General features: G+C 42.1%; 1 protein-coding gene across 1 annotated transcript in view; it reads right to left on the bottom strand.

Annotated features, from left to right (window-relative positions):
* Nucleotides 1–844: 844 nt before the first annotated feature.
* Nucleotides 845–18,958, bottom strand: part of LOC309562606 (DPY30 domain-containing protein 1-like) — a 40,250-nt gene continuing 22,136 nt past the window's right edge. Inside the window, exons 3-5 of the mRNA XM_082266860.1 lie at nt 13,163–13,282; nt 6,253–6,360; nt 845–1,341 (exon numbers count right to left, since the gene is read on the bottom strand). Of these exons, the coding sequence (XP_082122986.1) occupies nt 1,069–1,341; nt 6,253–6,360; nt 13,163–13,282 (501 nt within the window). The 3' untranslated portion in view covers nt 845–1,068. The remainder of the gene's footprint in view (nt 1,342–6,252; nt 6,361–13,162; nt 13,283–18,958) is intronic.

The raw sequence follows: 18,958 nt of genomic DNA, 5'->3' as shown, positions 1-18,958 counted from the left end.
TAGTTCTTGAAATGTTAGTGTTGATCAAGCAGTTTTAAAGGACAACCCAACCTTTATACAACTGTCCTTCAAAGCAGGACTGAAGTTCCGCAGTAAGAAACAGCGAGCAGGAAACCTTTTTTTGTAGAAGAGACATGCACTGTCTCCAATAAAATGCCCCTGCCTGCTTGCCATTTTCTCCGGTGCTGTAAACTGAGCTGAGCATGTGCAGCTCAGCTTACAGTGCCGGGCCGATCTGAGTGCCGGCAATCTGACCTACTGCGCAATTCACACCGGCCAAAAAGGAGGCCCGAAGGCCGACACTCAGAAGAAGTAACCAGTGCCTATGAGGGATTGTTGGACAGGTAAAGTTTCACCCTTTAGTTGCACTTTAATATATTCTTGCTACACCCGAGTGCCTCCCACTAGGTCCAATACCTACCTTCAGCCCTTATCCAGTTTCCTCACTGTGCAATCCCGCTTGGAGCTGCACAGTTTTTCTTCCGAAAATGTACACTTTGTACTGCACATAGAAAGTGGAAATATCATGGCAGCCTCCAGCGGTGCCATGCCACCACTTTAAATCCCACAAGAGAAAACATTTTTTTTCTCCAAAAAATGGCTTCTATAAAAAGTACTGTATTCCTAAATTGTGCATTATGACAATCCCTGTGATCCTGTTAAGCCCCTTGGATCCTAATCTGAAGATGGTACCACAATGTCTTCCTCAGACAAAATATAACTCCACCCCTTCCTGACACTAAGCCCCACCCTTCTATTCAACTGTCAGAACCTCCATTGTCCCCTTTTGAGAAAGACTGCCAGAGAACTAACAAGAAGAAGAAAAAAAAAAGGGCTAAAGCTATAGTTTATATAAGTAAAATTTAATATTTCAAAACATCAGTAGTTTGTTCTCAATTTCTGCATGGTCCACAAGACACACAATGCATTGGAGCTGGATATACAATTCAGTGCGTTCCAAAGTGTTGGTACCTACAGCAATGATCAGCTTCCAATACAGATCAGAAGAGTGACTCAAAAGCCTAGAATGGGAAAAGTAATAATTTAACACAAGTTACTAAAATAATGTCACTCGTCATGTTCCTCTGTATCAGCCATTGGTTCTTTGTCCTCTGTTTCAGTTTGTTCTGCAATTGTGTTGGCTGAATCGAGGCCTGTGCTATTTTCTGATGATGGCTCCTCAACACTCACAGAAGCTTCCAAACCCTCTTCTTGTTCGGCTCCTAAAGCAGGTGTATCAGAGACTTCCTCAGGGTCAGCTGTGTCGCTCTTCAGTTGGTCTTCATCAGGTTTTTCTTCACCCACTTCAGTTGCTTCCTCTGTGTCCTTCAGTCTCCCACCCTTAGTATATGAAAATATGAGAAATTATGACAGCTTTACAGAAAAGCTATTTACAACTCATTGTGGTTCCTACATACAGTGGATGGTTCTTTTCATGTTTACAGAAGTGAAAAAGCTTTGAGGCTTGTGTATTATAGTTGGAAGCTACATGGTTCCTATAGGCAACAAAATATTTTCTTGTTAGCATTCTTTTCATACATAAGTTTTAATAAGTTTAACACCTTTAGCAACAATTCTACAAATGGTACAGATACAGTATAGTACCGGAGCAAGATCCACATGCAGAGCTGGTAATTTAGGTCATTAACCACTTGAAGGCCAGGCCTTTTTCTGACATTTGTTGCTTACAGGTTAAAATCAGTATTTTTTGCTAGAAAGGTACTTAGAACCCCCAAACATTATATATATATTTTATAACAGAGACTTTACCTGCAAGGCAAAGGCATAATGTGCTACTACCTGAAAACGAAGCGTTCCAGCTCTGCAATGCCATCGCTGGAAGCAGCGTCCATCTATACCCGGTCCTCCTTCTGGGTTCACAGCTCCGGCTCGCATGGCGCGGGAGCCACCAGTTAAGGCACACTGCTCTGAAGAAACGGCCATTCCTTCAGAGCGCATGCGCAGTGACGTAACTTACCTATAGGTAAAACTTAAAGATGAAAGTTTACTTCCTCTTCAAATATCTCTATAGGCAACGCTTTAAAAAATTGTAACAGTTACCTGTTTAGAGTTACAGAAAAGGTCTTGCGCTAGAACTATTGCTCTCAATAAACCATGTGTGGTTTGAACACATGTTTACATTTGCAGGCGAGACTTACGTATTCGTTGGCTTCTGCGCGCAAGCACGGAAGGATGGGGCGCTTTCATTTTTTTTTTCCCTTTTTTTTTTTTTTTTTTTTTACACTGTCCCTTTACATTTTTATTTATTTATTTATTTTTTGATCACTTTTATTGCTGTCACAAGGAATGTAAACATCCTTGTGACAGTAGTAGGCAGTAACAGGTACTCTTTATGGAGTAAGTTGGGGCCTAAAAGACCCCAAAACCCTCCTCTGTACTTGAAAGCATTCAAAACGCCAAGATCTGCGTTTTTTTTAATACTTTAGATTTTTGAAAAGTGGTGCCGATGGCTCCTGAGTAAATTGGAACTGATGTCATGATGTTGCTTTCGGGTTAATACATCTGAGACCCGATCAAAACCGATTTCGGTTTTGTTCGGGTCTCCAGCCAGCTGGTGGGACAGGAGAGCCCGGGCGAGAGGCGGAGGGTGTTTGGGGGGGAGGGTTGTCCCCTGCTTGTAATAACAGCCTAGCGGCTGCTTAGCCGCTTTGGTTGTTATTACAAGAGAGCCAATCATCAGCTTTAAAAAAACAGTACCGGGGTGCTGCCTGCAGCTGCAGGCATCACTCTGGTACAACCACCTGAAGCCAAATGACGTACAGGTACATGATTTGACGACAAGTGGTTATTGCTACTTTACAGAGAATTGAGAAATAAAGCAAAATAACCCATATTAACCAATCAGAAATAAATTGGTGTTTTTTTTTTTTTAGTTTTTTTTTTTATTAATCCTAAATATGTTGGACCTGAACTTGTATGTAGAGGGGGGACAAGTAGTACAAAATATACCTTTATTTTTTATTGGTTATGCATAATGCATAATAAACAAGCAAATATTTTTTAGCAATTTTTTTGTTGTCGTTTTTGTCTTACTCGAAATTAAAATTAATGCAGGAGTAAATAAAAGTATGATTTACAAACTATGCAATACAAAAGTCAGTCCAAACATTTTGCTTACCTGAAACTATGGCAAGTTCCATCATAAATATAAATTGCTTATTAGTCTGGGTAGCAGATTTAGAATGACAATATACAGTATATATTACCATCTACTAACTATGTTGTTTCAAATCCTGGTTAAAAAGCATTATTTAATGGCTCACATGCAATGTTCTTGAAGTAAACTAGTGAGTTCACCTTAACCACTTGCCTACTGGGCACTTATACCCCCTTCCTAACCAGGCCAATTTTTAGCTTTCAGCACTCTCACATTTTAATTGACAATCATGCAACACTGTACCCATATTATATTTTTGTCCTTTTTTCACACAAATAGAGCTTTCTTTTAGTGGTATTTAATCACCTCTAGGTTTTTTTTTTACTATAAATTAAAAAACACTGAAAGTTGTGTAACAAAATGCATTTTTCTTTGTTTTGTCTTATAAAACTTTGCAAATTAGTAATTTTTCTTTATAAATTTTGACCAACATTTTTACAGCTACATTTCTTCGGTAATAATAACCCAAATTTGTGTATAGTTATTGGTCTTTGTGAAGGTTATAGAGTCTATAAGCTATGGTGCCAATCATTGAAAATTGATCACACCTGATGTACTAGCAGCCTATCTCATTTCCTGAGACACTAACAAGTCAGGAAAGTACAAATACCCCCCAAATTACCCCTTTTTGGAAAGTAGACAGTCCAGGGTATTTAGTAAGAGGCATTGTGATTTTTTGAAGTTGTAATTTTTTTTCTACAAAATAAAGATTTTTTTTCTTCACAAAATGTTTATATAACAGGTTATTTCTCTCACATGGCATATGCATACTTGCAACTACACCACAAAATACATTCTGCTACTCCTCCTGAGTAGAGGGATACCACATGTGTAAGACTTTTTCGCAGCCTAGTCACATAGAGAGGCCCAACATGCAGAGAGCACCATCAGGTGTTCCAGAGACATAAACTACACATCTCATTTCTTGACTACCTATTACAATTTTGAAGGCCCTGGAGCACCAGGACAATGGATATGCCCACAAAATGACCCAATTTTGGACAGCAAACACCCCAACATATATTATATGATTCAATTTTGAGCATTTAGAACATCCCATTTTTTTCACAAGTTTTTGGAAAATATGTAAAGAGAAATATCTTCTAAATGGACAAGTTTGCATTTCATTTTAACTCATAGCATGTGCATAGCAAAAATGTCACCCCAAAATACATTCTGCTACTCTTCCTGAGTATGGCGATACCACATGTACAGTATGAGACTTTTTTACAGCCTGGCCACATAGAGAACCCCAACATGCAGGTGTAGTCATGTAATCGTAGTGGTAGTATTAATTAATTATTACTGTAATGCGAGTTATTCTTGCAACGACCCAGTTCTTCCAGAGAGATGCATTTATTGAGACTTCAGCAAAGTCAACAGAGGTACATAAAAGAAGGATGACAGGATATTTCTTTCATCTTCAGAGAACCCAGCTTCTCCTGTCATAACTTAGCCAAAACAAAGCATTTGTAATATATACCTTCTTTTCCTCATTGAGGACCAGTATAAGCAATTTGATTGGCCAGCTTTATTAGGCCTTTGATCTGCTTTTGTCTTTCTGGGTGGATAATGCCCCCCTCTGGCTATGGACGACTGCAGTCATAAAACCCTTCAGGAAATGTCCTAATTTGCATTCCTTGACTACTAATTAGGATGGCTCTCAAAGGCTGAGGTGGTATTTCATAAAATTACCATAGCACAGAGTCATTACCTGCCCCCTTGATATGTAAAGGTCAATCTGGTTTGTTCAGTCCCTGTTCTGGTCAACAAATACACATATATATATATATATAACATTTACAACAGCAGGGAGCACCATAAAAAATGAAAATGCATTTACACATTTGTATGGCACTGATGGGCCCTAATGAGGATCCACTCATAGGGGGGCACTGATGAGCACTCAGTGATGGGCACTGACGTGCACTATTGGACACTAAATGAGCACTAATAGGGTATTGTAGTGGCACTGATGAGCACTGTAGTGGCACTGATGAGCACTGTAGTGGCACTGATTAGCACTAAAAGGGCAATGTAGTGGCACTGATGAGCAATGTAGTAGCACTGTAGGGCACTGATAAGCACTCACTGATAGGCACTGTAGGGCACTGATGAGCACTGTAGTGGCAATGTAGGGCACTGATGAGCACTGTAGTGGCAATGTAGGGCACTGATGAGCACTGTAGTGGCATTGTAGGGAACTAAAGGGCACCATAGTGGCACTGATGGCACTGTAGGGGGACTGATGGCACTGTAGGGGCAATGTATTGGTACTGATGGCACTGCAGGGGTACTGGTGACACTCCGGATCATTTCAACTCACGCTGCTGCTGTGTTTCTCTCTCCTCACCTCACACTGATACAGCGTGTGAAGAGAAGAGAGAAACACTGCAGCAGTGTAAGCTGAACCGGGCATAATCCCAGTTTGTTGACTAAGTGATCGCTCCGTCATTGGACGGAGCAATCACGTGGTAAAGGGCTGCTGTGATTGGACCCAGCGATCACAGACATTTCTGGATGCGCGCCCCACAGAGGTCATGCCGCTAAAGCGCAGTTGGAAAGTGGTTGTAAACCTTTTGCCAATAAAGCCTTTCCTCCAATCAGCTGTCAGAGTTCTACTCACTGAGCTCTGCAGAGTGTAACTTCAGCTCTCTGCCTCCTTTTTTCTGGCAGCTCAGACAAGCTTTAAAATTCTGCATTTTGAGCAGATGTAGAGAACAAAGGGCTGCAGATAAACAGGTACACCTTATGTAGGAGGATTTGTTTCATCTCTGTGTATCACCTGCGGCTAGTCACTTCATTAGGTATATGTAATGGGTTTACAACCACTTTAACTTATATGGAGGCCCTGGGTACACAGAGCAGGCTATTCCAGATGCCAGCATGCATGCTCCAGATGCCAGCAGGCATGCTCAGATTATCTTCAATGCAGCTGGGCATTCTGGAATCAGAGAAGCTACAACCAGCCCACAGCTAACCAGCCAAGCTGATTACCATTATGCACTCTAAATCCAACAAAGTAATAATCAATAAACAAATGTTTTTTGTTTTTTTTCTAAGAGAGTACTTACTGTTGCCAGACTTTCATCTGTCTCTTCTACAGTAGGTAATTTTGGTGCACCAAATTTCTCGGTAAGTTCAGCTATTGTTTTTTGGGGATGCTCTTCAGAAGCAATTTTCTGCAAAAGAAATCCACTTGGTAGTCATTTGTGTATGCTAGAACATTAACAATAAAAATTAGGGATGCACCAATATATCGGTCATAGAAAAAAGGGTGCCGCCGAAAAATGTGTACGATTTTACCGTGTTTATGGTGAAATTTTCATAGGTCATGTAACTCAAAAACTGTATCAAAAATTCACCCAAGTTGCATTTGTGATGCAATTTTAGAGTCACATAACCTATGAAAAATGCACCATAACCATGGTAAAATTGCAGTTTTTGATGCTTTTTTAATGTATTTCATAGGGGAGGTTTTTTTGTGCGTTTTTTTTTTAACCTATTAAGGACTTTTTCTGACGCTTGTTGTTTACAAGTTAAAATCAGTATTGCTAGAAAATGACTTAGAACGCCCAAACATTATATATATTTTTTTTAGCAGAGATCCTAGAGAATTGTAATACTTTATCTTACACCGTATTTGCGCGGCGGTCTTACAAATGCAAACTTTTTTGAAAAAATAAGATTTTTAAGAATTAAAAATTTAAAAAACAGTAAAGTTAGCCCAATTGTTTTCTTTAATGTGAAAGAGAATGTTACGCCGAGTAAATTTATACCTAACGTGTTATGCTTCAAAATTGCGCACGCTCGTGGAATGGCGTCAAACTTTGGTACTTAAAAATCTCCACAGGCAACGCTTTAAAAATTTCTTCAGGTTACCAGTTTAGAGTTACAGAGGAGCTCTAGGGCTACAATTATTGCTCTCCCTCTAATGATCGAGGTGATACCTCACATGTGTGCTTCGAATATCCTTTACATATGCGGGCGCGACTTGTGTATGTGTTTGTTTCTGCGTGCGAGGGCGGAGGGACGGGCGCTTTACATTTTTTTTTTCTTATTTATTTCACCTATTTTTTTATTTTTACACTGTTCATTTAAAAAAAAAAACAATTTGATCACTTTTATTTCTATTACAAGGAATGTAAACATCCCTTGTAATAGAAATAAGCAGGACAGGTCCTCTTTAATGTAAGATCTGGGGTCAAAAAGACCTCTACACTTAAATACAAAAAAAAAATAAAGTCATTTTTTTTTTCTGCAAGAAAAAAAATGGGCCCTTTAAGGTATGACGTCGCTCCCGTCCTCCAAGGCCATTGAGTCGAGTGTGGACCATCTTGCCCTCACTCGACTTCCTACCTGGGACTCCATCGGACCGGATCGTTTTCCCTGCTACCGACGGCTCCGGTAAGCAGGGAAAACAACTGGAAAGCGGCGGGGGGGGTCTTGGGTTGGCGATTGTTGTGTGCATCTCTCCCGCCACCCATAAAAGTGATCCCGCGGCAAATCCGCCGCTGGGACCACTTTTATGTTAAAGCAGACAGCCTGCTGTTTAAAAAAAAAAACGTCGTTATGGCAGCTATCTATATGGTTGCCATAACCCCGGTATTTAAAGTCAAATAACCAACATAAAACTGCGGCAGGCGGCCCGGAAGTGGTTAAATTGACTCAATATGCACCAAAAATGCGGCAAGCTGGATTTTTAACACTGCAATGGAAGCAGAATGGACCAGTGTGAAGACATACATAAAATTTAAAGGGATGCATTTTTCCTGAGCTTTTCTTGTACTTTTTTGTTTTGTAGAATAACTGTCTGTTGAAATGCAGGTAGTACAAAAAAGGATATAAACAGCTTACCTCGTGTATATGCAAGATACATAGTAAAAGATCAGAGAAATACACAAAAGGTGGAACATGGTAAATAGGTTAAATGTGCTAAAAGAGAAATGAAATTCCACAGAACCAACAGGTTCAAAAACTGCTCAGTGCGAAAGCATAGCAATTTATTGTGAAATAGTATTATCTTGAGTACATTTCCGTACAGATATAGGCTCAGCCTTTTATATGTGACCAGTATAAACACAAAAAAACACACAGAAAAAACAAGACATACAACGTGAAACATTAAACATTTAACAAGGTACCGGCCGGTGCATAATATGACATCATTAGGGTATTTATAATCAAAATTAAATCATTCTGGCGGTGTACACCGTTTTTATATTCTCCTATGATGCGTGTCTGTGGACTTGTGGGGGAAGTTATTAATCAATAGTTTTTTTTGCTTGATAAAGCAGGGTGGGTGGGGGTCCGGGGTGTTGGGTAGCTGGAGTAGTTCCTTCTCCACTTAGGGTATTTACACAATCCGAGGTTTTGGCAGTATTTTTTCTCCTTTACTCCGAGTCTATTCTATGACTCGTGGTTGGATCGGCAATTGCCTAGATTTCTAACTGCTTCCCTCTCAAGGTGTAAATGGAACGTCAGGTTTCAGTGGGTCATTGATTTGGGGATAGCTCGTATTAATGTCCAGACGAAGCTACGCCAATCGGAGAAGCGAAACGCGTTGACGTCATCACTCCCGACCAGTGCAACAAACGAGTGTCACAGACGTGGACAGCAGGGGAGCTACTCGGAGCCGGAGGATCGGAAGCAACGCACGGACCAGGCACTTCAGCAGCATCTCAGCGGAGGACAGAAGACAGAGCAGTGCGGCAAGGAGTCGGAGGTCAGGTAAGTGAAAACACAAAACCGTCCAGGAAGAGGGGTGAAGAATCAGCCGTTCGGCTGACAGAGTGTCTCTGATGAGGCGGGGACAAATACTGAGGCATCCCGCAATATAGCCACACAGACACACACTCTGCATAGTCCCCGAGAAACGGCGGGACATTCAAACCACCTGACACCCCTCCACCAATGCCGCAAAAAAATAGGAGATACATAAAAAGGAGATACACTCTGCAAAACCTCCTAAAACAATAAGCTCAATAAGGACATACCCAACATTAATACGAGCTATCCCCAAATCAATGACCCGCTGAAACCTGACGTTCCATTTACACCTTGAGAGGGAAGCAGTTAGAAATCTAGGCAATTGCCGATCCAACCACGAGTCATAGAATAGACTCGGAGTAAAGGAGAAAAAATACTGCCAAAACCTCGGATTGTGTAAATACCCTAAGTGGAGAAGGAACTACTCCAGCTACCCAACACCCCGGACCCCCACCCACCCTGCTTTATCAAGCAAAAAAAACTATTGATTAATAACTTCCCCCACAAGTCCACAGACACGCATCATAGGAGAATATAAAAACGGTGTACACCGCCAGAATGATTTAATTTTGATTATAAATACCCTAATGATGTCATATTATGCACCGGCCGGTACCTTGTTAAATGTTTAATGTTTCACGTTGTATGTCTTGTTTTTTCTGTGTGTTTTTTTGTGTTTATACTGGTCACATATAAAAGGCTGAGCCTATATCTGTACGGAAATGTACTCAAGATAATACTATTTCACAATAAATTGCTATGTTTACATTTTACTTTTGAATCCCTATATTATTGTACTGACCATCTAACCTACCCTTAGTTCTGACACCTGAACAGAACACCTTTCATGTATGCTTGCCCTGGTTAGGTCAGACAAGTATTATTTAAATACAGGGACCTATAACAGCAATTTATAACCATATGCTCCTTACCCTCACCTTATATTCAGTGCGAAAGCAGCCTATTGGCCGAAAAGGTGCCGATAATGGCCAAAAATAAATTCATATTTATTTAAATTCATGATATTATTAAAAAAGTCAAATATAATACAATTATATATAATATATATATATATATATATATATAATTTTTTTTTTGTTAAACTGTCCATTTTAGTTTCAGCTTTTGGCTAGGTGCATCCTAAATTTTCGGTTTTGGTCCAGAATTTTAATTTCGGTGCATCATTAATAAAATATTTAACAGTTTCCATAAGCAGGACCTTCAAGGTATGTTGGGACACTAACTCATATTTTCTTGTGCTCTCAACCCAATGGTTAAACCATAAGATGACTGGTGTCATAAATGATCACATGTGCAGCCCAAAGGTCAAACAGGGGCTAAGATGGCAACTTTTGTGGCTGCAAGGATAGCAAAGTTGAGTTTCTCTTTATTGTTTAGGTTTAGTCATCCTATATTTTGACTTCCTTGGTTCCTCCTTCTCTCCAACCCCATCAACAAGCCAATGTTTCCATTAAATATCTTATTTTAGACCATGGGCGCTCAACCTGTGGCCCTCCAGCTGTTGCAGAACCACAACTCCCATCATGCCTTTACCTTTGGGAGTCATGCTTGTAACTGTCAGCAGCTTGCAATGCCTCATGGGACTTTTAGTTCTGCAACAGCTGTAGGACCACAGGTTAAGCACCCATGTTTTGTCGTCATCACTGGGACTCTGTGCTTCTTTATGAAATGCAAGCAGATCATGGCTGGTGGGAGAGGATTCCTGAAAACATCACAACCTACTGCCTCAGTACCCTAAGCCCCTGATGCAAGCGGTGGGCTGGCTTTTGGGAGGAGATATAAAACTATCTTTTAATATCTGAGGGCATTCCTAAGCTGAATGCATTTGTAGGTAAAGCTCACATGTGATGCTGAACATCCATGGCTGAAAGAACTGAAATCCAATGAATGAAAAGAGTCCCAGGACAGGTAATGCAGGGGAGGAAAGACCCTGATGATGCTGGATGTCCTTAAGCCAAGAAGTAAGGCGGGTTTGCTGACTTGCTACAGCTTCTAATGCACACTGTGAGAAGCTAACAGTGTACAGTGAAATCAGAGGGGGTTAATTGTTGAAGCTGATCCCTGGTCACAAAAACTCTTATTTAACCACTTCCATACCAGGCCTATTCTAGCACTCCTCTCTTACATGTAAAGATCATCTTTTGCTAGAAAACTACTCAGAACTCTGAAACAATATGCATTTTTTTTTTTTTGCAGAGACCTTAGGGAATAAAATGGTGGTCGTTGCAACTTTTTCTGCTCCACGGTATTTGCATAAAGTTAGCCCGATTTTTTTTTATAATGTGAAAGTTGATGTTATGCTGAGTAAATAAATACCTAACATGTCACACTTTAACCACTTCAATACAGGGCAAGTTCACCCCCTTCCTGCCCAGGCCAATTTTCACCTTTTAGCGCTGTTGCATTTTGAATGACAATTGCGCGGTCATGCAACACTGTACCCTAAACCAAATTTATGTCATTTCCCCCCCACAAATAGAGCTTTCTTTTGGTGGTATTTAATCACTGCAAGGTTTTTTCTTTTTTGCTAAACAAATAAAAAAAAGACCGAAAAGTTTGAAAAAAAAAAAAAAGTTTTTTTTGTTTATGTTATACAATTTTGTAAATAAATATGTTTTTTCCTGCACTGATGAGCACTGATGAGACTGCACTGACAGGCACTGATGAGGAGGCACTGATGGGGTGGCACTGATGGGGTTGCACTGATAGGTAGCACTGATATGCAGCATTGGTGGGCACTGATAGGCGGCACTGCTGGGCACTGATAGGCGGCATTGATGGGCACTGATAGGTGGCACTAATGGGCACTGATAGGCGGCACTGGTGGGCACTGATGGGCACTGACGGGCGGCACTGATCGGCACTGATGGGCGGCACTGATGGGCACTAATAGGCAGCACTGGTGGGCAATAATGGGCACTGGTGGGCAGCACTGATAGATGGCAATGATGGGCACTGGTGGGCAGCACTGATGGGGAGGGCACTGGTGGGCAGCACTGATGGGGAGGGAAATGGGGGGCTCCCTGAGCCCTGATTGCCATCCCTGGTGGCCATAGTGGGCATCCCTGGGGTCATGGGTGGGCATCCTTGGGGTCATGGGTGGGCATCCCTGGTGGTTCTAGTGCCCCCCCTCCCCCCGAGGGTCTGCACTGGTAATCAATTATCTGATTACCAGTGCCGAACCCCCCCTGTCAGGAGAGCCGCAGATCGGCGCTCCTTTACTCGTGCCTGTCAGGCACGTACTGAGGAAAGCCCATCAACGGCTCTTCCTGTTTACTATGTGACCAGCCGTGATTGGACACGGCTGGTCACATGGTAAAGAGCCTACGTCAGTAGGCTCTTTACCGAGATCGGAGATGCGGGGAGTCAGACTGACACCTTGCATCACCGATCTGCGCGCCCCCCGGGGGGCGTGCAGAGCGCATTATCCTGCCGCCGTCATATGACGTCCGGTCAGGATAATGCAACCACATTCCTGCCGTCATTCTGCTATAGGGCGGGCGGAAAGTGGTTAAAATTGCGCACACTTGTGGAATGGCGCCAAACTTCGATACTTAAAAATCTCCATAGGGGACACTTTAAAAATGTTTACAGGTTGCCTGTTTAAAGTTACAGAGGTGTTCTAGGGCTAGAATTATTATTACCTAAGGAGAAGTGGTTAAACATTTTCTTCAGTAGCCACAAAGGATATCAATCCACATTGTGTGCCAAATACCTTTTCTTACTCAGGTATTACCTTGTAAAAATAGCAGTGACATCATCACTGTGTTGTACACAATCTGTGCAGAGAGCAGAGCTGTGGGAGGGGCCCAAAAGGCCCCTCCCACTACATCTTTCCTTCAGAAAACCACAGTAGGGGCGGAGACAAGACCAGTCACCCTGCACATGATGAGAGAGCAGCAGTGGCCGGTCTTTATTACAGGAAGCTCCTGCACAGAGGCAAACTTGGGTTAATGAACAGATCTGAAAGAAATGCTCAAAGCGCACCAAGATTTAAGGAAGACTAGAAATGTTAACTGTATTTAGACAATATTTGCTGATCCTGGAGCTCAGCTTTTAGGGCATTTTAATGCCCAGATTTTTTTGCTATTTGTATCTCTCTTCCAAAATGTTCCCATCACACCCTCTCACCACAACAGGAAGTGGGGAGAAATTTCTCCAGTGGGGACACAGACATTCTAATCCAAATCTTACCTTCTGTTCTTCAATCCTCTGTTGAATCAAAATTTCTTCTTCCTTCAGTCTTTCGATCATCTCAAGCTCTTTTCGTGCTTCTTCCTTTTCTTTTTCCAGCTCCTCTCTTTCCAGTTTCCTCTTTAAAAAAAAAATAAATAAAAAAGCTGTAGTGTGATTTAAAAAGAAGCAAAGTTCAATACCTGGACCTCTTCTAGCTGACTCTCGCCTTCGCTCTACATAGTCCCTCCCCCTGTGGTAACTCCTCCTGGAAGTCCTGGTGTGAATGAAACCTGGGGGGATTGGGTGACTTTAGCTTACTTTTCACCCTGTAACTGAAACACTGAAACAAACTAAAGACTAACAGTGGCTGTAAACTGTTACATATACCCAGTGAAGTGACTGGCCTCAGGTGATACACCGAGATGAAACCAATCCTCCTATATAAGTTGTACCTGTTTATCTGCAGTCTTCCCTTCTCTACATCCATTCATAGTGCAGAATTTTCTACAGCTTGTCTGAGCTTTCAGAAAGCAGTAAGGAGCTGCTGAAAGCTGATTGAAGGGAAGGAAGAGACCCCCCCCCCCCGCTCTTTCATAGAGCACACATGAACAAAGTTAAGGCTGTCAATCACAGGCTGTATGCTAGAGCTCCGTCCCCGTCACCTTTTTTTCTCTTGGTGTCAGGAAAACTTGTCAGGAGTGATTCATGCTGATGGCAGGGGAACTAGGCAGCAGACAGAAGTCCCACTTAGTGCTCTTAATTGAGACAAGTACACACTTTGTTCACATTTCACGTCAGATGCTTACAACCACTTTAATGATACTGCAAAGTCAAATTCAGCTCTTCTTTGACTTCTCCAGAAATGCTGGGCTGACTCCCTACCTTGCTTCACCCCTATGTACTCACTATGAACGTCTGTACTCTGTCAACCAATGTACGGATTTGTAACTCTTGTAAAAAAAATATATATATATATATTAACCTCTTTACGACCGCCCACATTGACACTACTACGGCAATGTGGCACAATCCCGTCTACGTTGCTGGACTCCTCCCCCTCTAGGCGGCGCTCGCGCGCCGCCGGAGGCGCGCTCCCGCTGTTTTCAGTCACAGCGGGAGTCGGGCCAGGGGAGGAGTGGCGGCGATCGCCGCTGCTCTTCCCCGATCCTCGGGGAATCGAGTCTGGAGATCCGCCCACTTGTGTAAACAAAGCGGGCGGATCTCCTAAGTGACAGGCAGGGTCAGATAGCATGGTTCAGCATAGCTGAACATGCGATCTGTCCTTGTGTAACTCAGTCACCTCCCCCCACACGTTAGTAAGCACAAAGCATACATTAACCCCTCCCTCTCCAATAAAATTAACCCCTTCCCTGCCAGTGTCATTTTTACAGTAACAGTGCATATGTATAGCACTGATTACTGTAGTTGTGTCACTGGTACCCCCAAAAGTGTCAAAAATGTCAGTCAAAAGTCCGATCTGTCCGCTGCAATGTTGCAGTCCCGCAAAAAAAAAAAAAATCGCAGATCGCCGCCATTACTCGTTAAAAAAAAAAACACCAAAAATGACAGAAATCTTTCCCTTAGTTAGTAAACGCAATAACTTTTGCGCAAACCAATCAAAATACGCTTATTGTGATTTTTTTTTTACCAAACATAGGTAGCAGAAAACAAATTGGACAAAAATTTAAAGAAATTTTGATTTTTACATTTTTTTTGGGGGGGAATTTCATATAAAAAAATTTTAAAAATATTGTTATTTTTTTCAAAATAGTAGTTTATAGTGCAAAAAGTAAAAATCGCACAGGTGATCAAATACCACCAAAAGAAAGCTCTGTGGGAAAAAAAGGACGTAAATTTCGTTTGGGTACGCCGTCGCACGACCGCGCAATTGTCAGTTAAAGTCGCACAGCGCCGAATCGCAAAAAGTGGCCTGGACGTAAGACAGCAAAATCCTCTGGTGGTAAAGTGGTTAATAATAATAATAATAATAATATATATATTGTGACAGGAAGTCAGGTAAATCTGAGAATGTAGTCACAGGAAGGAGATACATTTCCACCTGATTTAGAAAGTTCACTGATACTATAGGGTGTTGGCTGCAGAGAGAGCCAGCAGGAAGTTGAAAACCATTCAGCTGTTCAGAATGAGGAGATCAAGGCCTCTATAATTTGTCCAGCGAAAATCTATTGAGTGCTGCATCCTGACGCCATGTGGGTAGAGGACAGTCCTGTGTGCCCCCTGAAAGCTGTGAGCATGGGGAAGACCTCCTGAAGCGGTGTGCGCTCAGGAGGGTAAAAACGAGTGAAGACGTCTCAAAGGTGAGAAGACGAAGTGTTTCTGTGTGAAAGAAAACAAAGGGACATGTTCAATGGACAATGTTTGTGCTGTGTGAAAAGCAAACAAATGGACATTTGAGTGTCTGCTGTAGGATCAGCAGTGTCGGCCCAACAGTAGGTTGGGAAGACTTCTTAGGCAGGTTCCAGCTGTGAGAAGGTAGCCGCCCACAGAGGCAAGGATTTATTTCGTTTTATTTTATTTTGATGTTTTGCTGCATGCACTTGTTTGAAGAAATTGGAAGAATAAACCATAAACTATTGTTTTCAACCACTCCTCGGCTATCTCCCTGTGTGCCGACCCCCCCAAAGGGGTCACCCATACGCCTACCACCGAGCTAATCCCTCACATATGGTGGAGGTATGCAGTGGGCAGAAGCAGCAAGATCCCTGCAAGGAAGTGCAAATGTTTGATGAACTTTGTCTGGTGCATGAGATTGCACAATCTATGTGTGCAGGAGAGAAGATCCTGAAAGAAAAAAAAAAAAAAAAAACGTGTTTTAAAGAGACAGCGGTCTCAAAATTTTTGATGAACTTTGTTGTGTCTGGTGCAAGTGACTGCACAAACTGTGTGCGCAGGAAAAGAGATCCCGCAAGAGAGAGAAAAACTAAATGTGTTGAAGAGACAGTGGTCTGAAAATTTTTGCTGGACTGTGAAAAATTTGTTTGTGGAGTTATTGAAGATGGTTCAAAACGCCTGAAAAATGCAAAGATAGATGAAATGAGAGACCGGATTCTATGGATGGAGGGGATGTTACCGTCTGAACCAGCCCCATCCATGCCTAAAGAGAGTCTACTAAAGAGGAAGGTTGTTGTCCCTAGCAACACTGATGAAACTGCTATGGAGACGCAGTGTGCTCAGATGAAAAGTAAACTCAAAATGGAGGAGATGTTGAAACAACTGATTATATCAAATACAGCTCAACAGCAGGCAAATGCAGCTCAACAGCAGGCAAATGCGGATTTTCAGCAGAGCTTTGCAGCTCAACAAAAGGCTCACCAAGAGAGCATGGCAGGCTGGAAACAGAGACGCCAGCAGCCAATGGAGGCCATCGGTTTGGAGGAAACCAAGTATGTGTGCAGGGCTGAGTTGGATGCCTTGCAACGGAAAATGGAAGAAAAGGAACAAGCCTTGGAATTGCTTAAAATGGAGCATAGAAACTTGCAGGAAACGAATGAACTACTCAAGTCTCATGTGTTACAGTGGGAAGAATCCACTGCTCTTCTTTTGGTCGAGTTGCAAAAACGCAGAGAGACTATAATGGAGAAAGATACCATCCTCATGGAAAAGGAAAGTGAAATTCAGACTTTGCAGAAGCAAAGTATGGCTGATATGTTGGAGTTGCGTAATCAGCTGGAAAAAAGTCTTCAGTCTTTGGGAGCTACAAAAATAGACCTGCAGGAGTCGCAGGAACAGAATGTTGCTCTGAAAACGACATTGTCTCTCAGCAACAAGGAGAAAAGTGAGAGAGAGGAAAAATTACTGAGTACTGTGTATGAGCTGACTACTTTGAGCAATGTGGTAGATGAATTGCGTGCGGACTGTGAAAGTTGGAAAGATGAAGCCCAACGTGTCCAGCAGCAGTTAAAGGAGAAAGAATTCTGTGTGGCAGAATTACATTCTTATTCCCAGATGCTAGCCAGTGAGGTGAAAGCTCTTATGCAGGGAAAAGGAGATTCTGAACACAAGAGAAAAAAAGTAGAGGCACAGCTTCTGGAATCGCAAGTCAAGGTGTCAGAAGGTGACCGATTGTGTGCTAAGCTGTCAGAGAAGGCAAACCGACTGCAGGTTGAGTTGGACAATGTTACAAATCAGCTTTCTCAAGCAGACAGCAAATCTAGAGAAATTGCGGAAGATTTTTCTATCTTGGAATCGCAGCTGCAAGACACGCAGGAACTCTTACAGGAAGAGAGGTGTCAAAGGCTGAGTTTTAGCACAAAGCTCAAACAAATGGAAGATGAGAAAAATGGCTTCCTGGAACAATTAAAAGAGGAGGCGGAAGCAAAGAAAAACCTATCAGAGCAAGTCGCAACATTGCAAGCTCAGATAGCGGATATGAAAAAACGCATGGAAGAAAGCGTTGGTTCATTACAGTGTGTTGAAGATGTGAAAAAGAAGTTTGTTCAGATGCTTGGTGAAGAGAAGACTGTGTCTGCAAAATATGCAGAAGAACGCGACCGCGCAGAAGCGGAGGCGCGTGATAACGAGAGCAAAGCCCTGTTCTTGGCTCGCTCTTTGGAGGAAGCTCTAGAGTCTAAGGCTGAACTAGAAAGAGTTAACAAGCAGCTATGTACAGAGATGGAACATGTGGTCAGCTACAAGGATGAGGTTGAGAAAAGCGTTCAGGAGCTAGAAAAGTCTAAACGAGCCTTAGAACAGCAAGTAGAAGAGATGAAGATTCCGTTGCAGGAACTAGAAGAGGAATTACAGGCAACAGAGGATCTGTCCCAAAGAGGGGATAGTGTGCCTGATGCAGTTTTTAAAAGGATCAGAGTTTTGGGGTCTGTCCTGAGTGAGCCTCAGAAATGTGATGACATGTGGCTTGAATCACCCCTGTGGAATAAACCGTTCCTTCAAAAACTTCAGCAAACAAAGGCGCTGTGTAAGAAATGTGATGTTTTCTCAGTTCAGGCTGAAAACCTAGTGGAGAAAACTAAAGCGGAGAAAACTAAAGCAAGTGATATAAATCTGGGAGAAAAAAGCAAACGCCACCTAGTGGAGAAAACTAAGGCTGTTGATGAAAACGTGAAGCAAATTAAGTTCAAGTGCCTTTCAGGGAATATTTCCAAAATGGAACTGGTGAAAGACAGGTGGCAGAAATTTGATCGTGATCTTGAGATACATTCCATGTGGAATTCAGATAGAGAAAAGGAACTAGGTGACCTTGAGCGGTCAAATAGTTCAGCAGAAAGTGCATTGAAGAAACCTGTAAAAGAATGTGTTGCAGTTCCATGCTTCTTCACTGATGCAGAGAGGAGGTCTATAATGGATACCACCCAGATCGCTGGGTTCAACTGTGTTGTTGCCTTTGACCCCTATGTTGGTGGAAGGAAAGTTGATAATGTTCTGATTGGCTACTTCTGTGAAGAGTTGGGCAAGAAATATAAACTGGATATCAAATCAAATAGTAGGCCTTTACTGCGACTCGCTCAGGAGGGCGAAATGTTTAAGAAGTTGATGAGTGCAAATGCTTCAGATCTGCCTCTGAATATAACATGTTTGGTGAATGATATTGATGTCTCTGGAAAAAGGAACAGGGGTCACTTTGAAGAAATGGGTGACAGCCTGGTGTCGCAAATGAAAAATCCTCTGCACAGCATCTTAGAGCAAGCTAAGCTCAAGAAACAAAGAGTCAATGATTGTGTACAGCTGTATGGAGAAGCAACTCCAGTCACAGAGGGACGTCAAGAGTCCCTACTTGGAACAAAGCTTAGTGAAGCAGAGGTTCTCAAAGTTTTGTGGAAAACCTTTATGGATTGC

Source organism: Pelophylax lessonae, assembly GCF_965119305.1.
Source record: "Pelophylax lessonae genome assembly, chromosome: 9".
Taxonomy (NCBI): domain Eukaryota; kingdom Metazoa; phylum Chordata; class Amphibia; order Anura; family Ranidae; genus Pelophylax; species Pelophylax lessonae.
Note: the sequence above shows the minus strand (reverse complement) of the source record. Positions and strands in the feature narration are given on the sequence as shown.